General features: G+C 42.0%; 2 protein-coding genes and 1 long non-coding RNA gene across 4 annotated transcripts in view; all 3 read left to right on the top strand.

The window, feature by feature from the left end:
- Window positions 1–570, top strand: part of rassf6 (Ras association domain family member 6) — an 8,506-nt gene extending 7,936 nt beyond the window's left edge. For both annotated transcript variants that reach the window (XM_008326125.3, XM_008326124.3), the window contains exon 11: window positions 285–570. In XM_008326125.3, the coding sequence (XP_008324347.1) occupies window positions 285–360 (76 nt within the window). In that variant the 3' untranslated portion in view covers window positions 361–570. The remainder of the gene's footprint in view (window positions 1–284) is intronic.
- A 127-nt stretch (window positions 571–697) lies between these two features.
- On the top strand, window positions 698–3,313 carry LOC103390327 (high choriolytic enzyme 1-like). Its single transcript, XM_025062070.1, has 9 exons — window positions 698–835; window positions 899–1,402; window positions 1,475–1,493; window positions 1,599–1,643; window positions 1,762–1,902; window positions 2,181–2,298; window positions 2,536–2,714; window positions 2,825–2,906; window positions 3,037–3,313. The coding sequence occupies exons 2-9, from the start codon at window positions 1,337–1,339 to the stop codon at window positions 3,170–3,172; spliced, it is 786 nt and encodes a 261-aa protein (XP_024917838.1). The 5' UTR covers window positions 698–835; window positions 899–1,336; the 3' UTR covers window positions 3,173–3,313.
- Window positions 3,314–3,771: 458 nt separating this feature from the next.
- Window positions 3,772–6,805, top strand: LOC112488024 (uncharacterized). The gene is made up of 4 exons (XR_003051682.1): window positions 3,772–4,324; window positions 5,391–5,510; window positions 5,668–6,094; window positions 6,144–6,805. It is a non-coding gene; the product is annotated as an uncharacterized LOC112488024 (long non-coding RNA).
- The last annotated feature ends 2,869 nt before the right edge of the window (window positions 6,806–9,674 follow it).

Genomic DNA, 9,674 nt, shown 5'->3' with positions numbered 1-9,674 from the left:
GAAATTAAGTGTTAACGAGCAGTTGGACAGGTGTACCTAATAAAGTGACCGGTGAGTGTAGATTAAATTGGAATGTTTTCTTCCTACTTTAAAAAGTCCAGTAACTCTAATAACGACCATTCATTGATTTTAGATTCCACCGAACCTTTTCTTATATTTGTTTTACACACAGTGACGAGAAATCGTTGTAGTAACAAATCTAGTCCAGGTGATGGAGCCAATGAGTAACTTCTATTTATTTGCTCTCGTGTGTCTGTGTGTGTGTGTGTCTGTGTGTGTGTCAGGTACCACAGACAGCACAGACTTTTGTCCCGTATGTTGAGCGGTAAGACGTCGCCTCATGTTGAGACCAGCGTCTGATTCACCGTCATGTGACCAAATGTTCTGCTGTTAAAGATGATGTCACTTCCTTTGGACATGGAGTGAATCCAAACTGGTCCTGCTCCTCTTCATCACCTACAGCTTTTTTTCTTTTATGTTTTAGTCACAAAATGAGGATTTTTTTAAAACTTTGCAAACATGAAAAAAAAAGTGTAAATTATTGTAAATAAATATTGTTTGGGACCAAAATGTAGATTTTTTTTGTTTCTGATGGTCATGGAGGTTCGAGTCCACCGTCCCCACACACTGCTGCCCACTGCTCACCTTGGTGACACAGACAGGTCAACTTGTTCCCTGGAAACCTGGAGTTTACATTAGCTTGTACTGTTAAGCTAACCTTTAGCTTGTACATTTCTCTGTTTGTCTCGTGTTTAGCTAATGTAGGTTTTTATTTCAGCATCTGTTTTATGTTGGCTAACCATACACTCTAGTTTTGTACCTTTTATTAGCAGAGGTGTTACAGTACGTAGGACACAATTATATCGTCCGCTGTTTTTCGTTTGCAAATAGATGATAGCATATATCGCCCGCTGTTTTTCGTTTGCAAATAGATGAGCGACCCCTGGGTGTGGACCACTCAGAGTGAATTATGGGATGTTGACGTCTTAGGTTGGTGTGTGTTCTCACGGGATCACCTGTGTCAACGTGAGCTCAGCTAAAGATCATCATCATGTGTTCATACGTCACCAAAAACATTATTAATCACATCACTGATCAATCAATCATCAAATACTTTGACTTTGACGTGGACCTTGTCTTTTTAGTTTTAGTTTTAGTTTTTTTCTGAAGGTGCTTCCTGCTGCAGACGTCGCCTTTAACAAACATTTGTTCTGGGGGCGACAGATGTTTTTTCACTGAGTCTCTCCACAGTGGAGGCCCCTCCCTCTGGTCTGTATAAAACCAAGGACCCCGACCCAGAGGTCACCTGGTCTGAACCAGAGCTTGGACACAGAAGATGAGTCTCCTGTCCTCAGCTGTTCTAGTCGTCCTGCTGGGACTGTCAGTCCACAGTGAGGCGCCGGTGAGTACAACACTACAGTGTTAGAACTGTTGATGGAAAGTTCTTGATTTTGTTCACCTTCTGTCTCTGCAGACTTCACCCAAAGACGAAGGTAACTCTACTACACTGTGAATACTACTCCTACTGCAGTAGTACAGCTGTCGTTGAAGTGGCTGTAGTGAAGTAACGTGTTCTGTTTGAACAAACTCCGAAACAGCTCCGCAACTGGACATGACTTCAAGAATCCTGGAGGCAAATCGACGTAAGTTTTTGAGATTATGAGGAAGTATTCAGTATTCAGATGCAGTATTACTGACAATACCACACAAGTGTGTACTGTATGTCTGTGTACCCCGCTGCTTTTCTTTGTTCTTCTCCAGGAGTCACTCACATTCTGGTGGAAGGTGACGTGGTCGTGTCAAAGAAAAGGAACGCCCTCAAGTGTTGGAGCCGGTACTGCACGTGGAAGAAGTCTTTAAACGGACTGGTGGAAGTACCCTACAGCATCAGCGATTATTACTGTACTGTACTCAAGTACTCAGTACCAACTACTCCCTGTCCTCATAGTGGACTGTAAATGTAGTGCTAACATTGACCTGTTTGTGGGAGGTGGTGGTGGGGGGGGTGTCAGGCATTAGCAATTAGCAGCTAACTCAGATGCTACTGCTATTTCTTAATGACCATTTGTTTCTGTGATAGCTTAGCAGCTACACTTGCAGCTGTTTACGTTTGGTTCTTTTTTAAAATGAGACATTTTTGCTTCAGTTTTTGGAAAATAATCTGGGTTTTTTTCTTACAGATGATGAAGAAAAAGTTTTGATCCAAAAAGCCATGGAAACGTTCCACCAGAAAACCTGTGTCCGTTTTGTTCCTTATCGTGGTCAGTCCGACCACCTGAGCATTCAGAGTGAAATGGGGTGAGTGGACAGAACAGGTACGTGGGCGGGTCCAGGGCCAACAGGGGGAGCAGGAGGTTCAGGCAGTCCTGGAGGGGCTAATCTGGAGGGCCGGGTCAAGCACCTGCTTGAAATAGATCCCGTATCTTGGCCCGCCGCCCTGGGGCCACTTCCTGCGCTGCCCCCCGGCGACCAGGTGTTAGCATGACTAGTCTTGCACTGGTACAGGCCAGTGATTGTCTGTTGGTCACACCGTAGATGCTGGTCCTCCATTGGCAGAGACGGGGGTGCGCAGGTGGTGTCTCTGTCTGTCTATGGTTGTCTGGATCATGGAACCATTCAGCACGAGCTGCTCCACGCTCTGGGCTTCCACCATGAACATACCAGGAGCGACAGGGACCAGTACGTCAGGATCAACTGGGAGAACCTTCCTGCTGGTCTGAGCCTCTCCATCATCAAACATATCAACAAATCACATGACTTTGGTATCAGTTGAGTGGATCTGAGTGTATTGTAATCATCAGTTGTCATACCGTATGTTTTGTAGTAAACGCACATGACTTCCACAAAAAGGACACCAACAACCTGGACACGCCCTACGACTACTCCTCCATCATGCACTATGGAAGGTAACGGATATTAGCTTCGTGTCAACTGTGGTTCTGTGGAAAGATCAGTCTGTTTTATTTTGTCAAATTCAAATTATAGTAATAAAATAGAATTCCCAACATTTATTTTATTGTTTTGTTTTTTTTTCAGGACGGCTTTTTCCTCAGCTCTGGGGGCAGAGACCATCACCCCCATCCCTGATTCCTCTGTTCCCACCGGGCAGAGAGAGGACATGTCTGACCTGGATGTTCTCAGAGTCAACAGATTATATGGATGCAGTTGGTAAACCTGGGATCCAGACCCCCTGGGTGGGCCGCACCTTTGATGAGTGGAGTTTTAATGTATGTTGTGACAAATAATAACATGATTTAATAAACATTTGAATAGTGAAGTGTGTAAAAGAAACTGCAAATAAATGTCATTGTCATAGAAATAAACACAGACTCCTATTAATTTCTGTGAAAAACTGCACAATTTATTTCATTTTTGTCTAAAATATTTGGAAAAGGAGTACTGTATATTAAAGTATCATTTTACCTTTGTGGATAATAATACAGCATAACAATCCTTGAAGAAGAATTACTGCTTCATTCCTTACCGACACCCCCCTCCACTCTTCTTTTCCAATCATTTTCTTAAGACTTCCACTAAAACAAGTCTCCATTGAAGCTTAGCTGTAGAACACTTCTGCACCAGCAGGCTGTCAGAGTATCCATTAAAAAAATACAAGTATCAAGTCCGTTAAACTTTCTCCATCTCCATTTTCTTGCACTTGTGGTTGTACAGCTCATATTTGTCGTTGCGTGGGTCAAACGTCCCTTCAAAGAGACATTTCAATTGCTGTAAACGACAAGAAAAAAAAGTTTAACACAGACCTTACAAACACTGTGTTTTTAATGTCAACCGTGTGCGTAAATAAGTTAGCATGTATCTTAAAATAGACATACAGAGTATAACTATATATAGTGAATATTTAGTGAATACTTTGTTTCTGTTTAATAGAAAGTCGATAACAGCGACGCTGTTTGCGGCGATTTGCAACGATTTACAGCACTCTTTTGCGTATGCGTAAACGAGCCGTCCGTACTGCAAATCTGCGCATATGACGTTTGTCCAACTGGTGTTGCCGTTTGGCCCTGTCCAAGATGGCGACCGCTCGCGCGTGCGAAAGTCAAGCAGTACTACTTCAACTCGGCCTGATGACTCTATTTTTGGTTACATTTTAATATTTTCAGATAGATAGATCGTTAGAAATAATTTTGTTGATCCCTCGGAAGTTCACTTCGAGAAAGTAAGGAAGCAGTTCGTAAGTTCCGTACAGTAAATTGTTTTGGCAGCGTTTTGTCTTTTTTAAAATTTCGTCAACTTTTACTCATGATGACGTCAACATATCGGAGCACTCCCCTCCCCATCTCGTGTTCGGTTGCGGTTGAGGAAGGTATGTCTTTTTTTACTTCTAATTGTGTTCCTTTTGTTGTTTTTTATGCTTTTATGTTGTCAAACTGATAAAAACAAACAAGAAAAAAACCAAACCACAAACTTTTGTGAGTGTGATAAACATTTATAGAGCTTTTATTTGACTTTTTCACAACGTGGTTTGGCGCCATTTTCCGGTCTGTGGCTGCGTCCTAATTAATCTTTATTGTGTTGTTATATGTTCGTGTCTATTATTTAGTCAACCACGAGTGACAGTTGTCAACGTCTTCTATTCCAGTCGAACTGCTGACGTTTTCTGTACAAATTACGCTCTCTGCAAATTTATTAAACCGTTTGTTGTGTTTTCTCGGTACATTTCAATATTGTTGTGTCTAAATCACGATTCGATCTCTGGAAGTAGCTAATTAATTAATATTTAGATCAATTTAAATCTAATGATTTAGGCTCCAGCTGTGGAAGTAGTAGGATGTAAGTAGATTAGTAGGTTAGTAAATAGAGTAGTGTTAGTAGTGTTAGAGTAGTAGGTAATAATTGTTGTCCTTCGTGGTGTTGTTGATTGCAGTCTTTTTTATTATACTATTGTTATTACTAAATTAAATTAGTATTATCTACACATATATAAATAGTTTAAAGTTATGAACAGTATAAATATTTGAGTAGTTAAATAATTAAATTAAATAAACAGTTAGCCACATAGGTATATATCGGTGCTCTGTTCTACTCTAGAGCATGTAGTTCAGCAGTACTAGCATCTGCAGTATGCAGTATTAGTACACACTACTTTGTCCACAGATAATGGATTTACCTTTTTGGTCAGGGCACAGGTGTCCAGCTCTTGATTTTCAGACCGGAGACACTTGGTTTTCCTCAGGATTACATCAATTTTAAAGTTGATTGTGTTGGTCACCTAAAACAACAACATGATTAAAAAACCAAAGCAACATAAAATGACACTACTTTTCCTTTACATTTTAAAAACTTGCTGGTGACAATGTTTTGTTTTGTTGAAGAAGTTAAAACATTGACCAGAGGTCAGAGTCTAACCTTTGACCTTGCACTTTTAACAGAGACCAGTTTGAACATGCGCTTGTTTTTGGGCCGGCTGTTGAACATCTCCAGAGAATACTGGACTGCAGCCTGGATCTCAGCAGAGTCTGGACTCCTGTCAACCCAGCCACCCAGAACAGGTAGTGTCCCTAGCAGGAAAACACACTTTTAGACGTTTAACCACTGCATCACTAACGTTAGTTGTGTCGTGTTCTCTACCCAGTGTGCATTGCTCTTATGTTTCCTGTCATAGTGGTATTTCTACACTGACCACAGTGTTGTCACTGGTATTCACAGTACTGCGTACTGAAGTACTGAAGCAATCGTCTGTGCCCAGCTGCTGTACTACAGTGTAGTTGGTTGGTGGTTCAATTCTGCTGTGCTCTGTCAAAGTCTGTTCTGGCTGGTGGAACCTGGCAGTCGATGTTTTCTCAGGGAATGACTCAGTGTTCCCAACCTCACCAACGGTTCTCCTCTGCAGAAACCGCTCTCCCTTTTCCACCCTGATGTCACTGTGGACACACCCAGTGACCGAGTGTTGTTGTGATGGTGTGTGTGATTGTTGAGGACCAACACCTATACAATAGTAGTACTGTGTAGTACTGTGGTACCCTGTGTGTGTTGAATGTAGTCGTCTCTTATCTGAAGTGGGTGTGCTGTAGTGTAGTGTACAGCTGGGACTGGAACAGTCAACTCTACCACACTGGTTTACACATGACACGAGGTCGACTGGAACAGTCAACTCTACCACACTGGTTTACACATGACACGAGGTCCGTGAACAACAACCTATTTTTTTTACCTCTGAAAAAGAAAGAAAATAAAAAAAGTAAATGCACATTCTGTGGTTTTTTTATATTTTATTCTAATGTAAATTTCTTCTTATTGAACATCTCATGTCCGTGTACATGAGCGTGTGACCAATAAGCCTTCAGCACTGAAGTGACGTGATGTTTGGATCTTTTTATATGCAATTTTAACCCTGTCCATGAAAAAAGTTGACATAAAATAGTGTTGACTTGATAAAAAATAAAGTGTTGACAGAGACTGGTGTCAAACTCAGGGTCGGGGTCGGGGTCAGGTACAGGTACTTACTAATAATGTCCAGCTCTTTAACTGGTTTCATGATGTCCCTAACTCTCTGGGTCAACATCCACCAGATACATGTATATATACACGCATACATGTTATATATACAGTATATGCTTTTTTATTCATTTTTTTAAAACAATGTTATAAACAGAATTGTGGCTTTTTTGTGGATTTTGTCATAAAGTTTAATAAACAACTTAGTCCAAAAAACTTTTTTTTTGAGTCAATATTTTAGAATATTGAATGTTCTGTTTGTCCGAAAAGCATGTCCCTGCTGTGATAATAAAACCGTGGTCCATGGTCCTGCTGTGACGTGTCCATAAAAGGTGTTGTTTTCGTATCAGTTCTTACTTGAAGTGAGGATTTCCTCCACAGACTCGTCTCCCACGCTCAGCTGGACGGCTGACACACACATCAGCAGGGACAGTGGCAGAAACATGTTCATCTCTGACAGAACTCTGGTCCATGAGCACAGAGGAGACACAAAGCAGTCGCTCAGTCAGTGGGTGAAACACCGTGACAGACACAAGGTTGAAAATAAACAAGAAAGAAGTCCAAGTGAACTGGATCTACCTGGAGAACGTAGACGTCCGACTTCACCGTCTGAGAGCTGCAGACTGGGAGGAAAACTGAGAGGGGGGGACACAGAGGGGGGAGGGACTGATGTGAGTCAACAGCATTCATCCTCTGGTATGTTTAACCACACCCGCTGCTGTTGACCACACCCACCACTGGGTGGCAGGGCCGCCGCACAGGGACTCCATAATCCTCAGATGTGTGTGTGTTTATGTTGGTGGCTAACAGTTAGCTGAAAGATTTTAAAAGGCATTGGTGTCATAGGTGTTTTAAACTGAAGGATCACTAATGTGTGTGTCCACACACATTAGTGATCCTTCAGTTTTTTGTTGGATTATTTAAAACTCTGTATTTTAGGCCGAACCTTAAACTTCCTGCTGCTTTTTATAACTTTTAGACAGTTTTGTCTAACAAGTAGCTGGTTTTAGCTCTGTCGTAGGTGAAATGGACAGTATGATGGATGGACGGACGGATGGATGGATGATGGATGGATGATGGATGGACGGATGGATAAAACACATGTCAAGATTATATCCATGCTGCAAAGGATTAAGCTGCAGTTAATGATCCTCCTGCAGGTCACGGGTGGAGGCGCTGGAGTCAATCCCAGTTGTTGACAGCAGAGGGCGGGGTAGACCCCGGACAGTCTTAAGATAACGGTTGTACTTACGTATTAGTGTAAGGAGCCAAAATGACCAGCAGGTGGCGACACCAGAACGTTGTTCAACAGCTGGGTGAGAACGCTGCCACTTTTATAGTCACAGTTTCAAATACGTGAGGATGCAGTAAAATAAGTAGTAATTTTATTAATGTAGTACTCTGAGGACTAGAGTTTATATAAATGTTGATTGACATCGTCAGAACAATCAGGACAAAACTAACTAGTTCTGATGAACAAAGAAAATGTCCTCCCTCTGACCGACTCATTCTGTAGAGAATGTGTGGGCAGTTAAACCAAGTCAAGGTCAATAGGTCACTCTTTAAAAACTGCACAGTAAAAGGAAAATCGGTACCAGCTGATAAGACGAACCAGTCGACTTGTTTTCACTTCATAAACAAACAGCCTGTTGCCCCCAAACTCTGCAGATATAAGGTCAAAGGTCAAGTCCAGAGGAAAATCTGGAATTCTTTTAGTGGGAATTTCCATGTCCTAAGTATCTGTGAGGTGACTGCTGCCCACTGTGAAAGGAATCTGTGCTAAAGGTCACATCAGTTGATGGACCATCATGCACCGCTACTGTCCTCTATTTTCTAGAGACACTGGCTAAAAGCTAAATTAGCATGAGCATTAGCAGCTAACAGAACTAGATCTTAGTAAGTGCTGTATGTCTGTGTCCAGTGGACTGCAGGTGTTGGTGCCCACGGAGGGTCGGTGGATTGATCCCAGAGCCATCTGGTGCCAGACCACTCTGTCCCAAGTCACGACCCATAACCTGAAGTGGCCCAGTGTGGTGTGTCTCCCTCTAGTGTCTGTCCAGTTCTTTGCCAAACTTAAACTTGCTCTGTGTTTGTTGTTTGTTTTTCTTCTTGTGAAGTTGAGTCCTTGGGTGGTGACAGTGGAGCAGAGCTGCAGTGATGTCACTGCAGGAGGAGAACGGAAGGTCAGAGCTCTCATTAATGACACGTCACTGTCACCTGTCTGTCGTCTGCTGAACTGCAGCCATCAGAGGTTTTAATGGTCACATGGTCCATCAGGTCACAGGTAAACTAACTAGACAGGAGTGACTGAATGAGTGTGTGTTCTCTCTCTCCCTCTTACACACACATCTGTGATGATGATGGTGATGATGATGATGATGATGGTGGTGGACTGTTGATCAGGACTTACCTGATGTTGATGTGCTGTTTGAGAACGGCTGTTTTCACACCATTACTGTAAAGTAGTTAAAAACGTCCTAACATGACCCCAGGTGATGCTATGACTTTGTTCGTTTGTTGTCACTTCTGCCACGTAGACGTGAACCTGTTAGAATGTGACATCAGTAATCAGTATAACAAAGTGGTTAAGGTTCTAACCTCGTAGCCTAAAGGTCAAGAGTTCAAACCCTACACAAACGTTTCTACTGTTCAATGGAAATTCTGCAGTAAATCTAAGCAAAGTGAACAACAGATGAAAATACACAGAATCCAAATTCTCAGAAGAGTTTTAAATGATCAGATTATAAAAACCATCTCTCAGAATCAAAAAACATTTTGGATTAATCTGCAGAAAATACGAAGAGTGCAAGACAAAAAGACAAGTTTGATATCATCATAGTAACAATGTATACTTGGGGCCGTGTGTAGCTTTAGCAGCTTTAGCAGCTTTAGCAGCTTCACCATGCTAAGTGAAATTTTTTAAATTTACTGACATCGAGTCATTTTAATCGCCGTTTTTTCAGAAACAGAAATAAAATAAACTTACTGACATCGAGTCATTTTAATCGCCACACTCTGAGCCAGAAAAATCCATGTGGCCCTGATTATCTGTCATACTTTTCCATGTTTTTCCACAGCTACATTCCTGACTCCTGATAGCTCTGCCTCCTTAATCACTTTACAGTTACGACCCACCCACTGCGCCTGATGATTGACGGCCGTCTCTTCCAATAGGACGGCGTCCGTCTCCTCCAATCCCCTCCCCTCGCTGGTTCTCC

Source organism: Cynoglossus semilaevis, chromosome 14, assembly GCF_000523025.1.
Source record: "Cynoglossus semilaevis isolate Cse_v1.0 chromosome 14, Cse_v1.0, whole genome shotgun sequence".
NCBI lineage: Eukaryota > Metazoa > Chordata > Actinopteri > Pleuronectiformes > Cynoglossidae > Cynoglossus > Cynoglossus semilaevis.
This window is presented reverse-complemented; position numbering and strand designations above follow the sequence as displayed.

Coding starts and splice junctions, on each gene's coding strand:
- LOC103390327 (XM_025062070.1), top strand. CDS start 1,337: ATGAGTCTCCTGTCCTCAGCTGTTCTAGTCGTCCTGCTGGGACTGTCA. Junction 1,644..1,761: donor AATCCTGGAGGCAAATCGAC/GTAAGTTTTTGA, acceptor GTTCTTCTCCAG/GAGTCACTCACATTCTGGTG. Junction 1,903..2,180: donor CAGCATCAGCGATTATTACT/GTACTGTACTCA, acceptor TTTTTCTTACAG/ATGATGAAGAAAAAGTTTTG.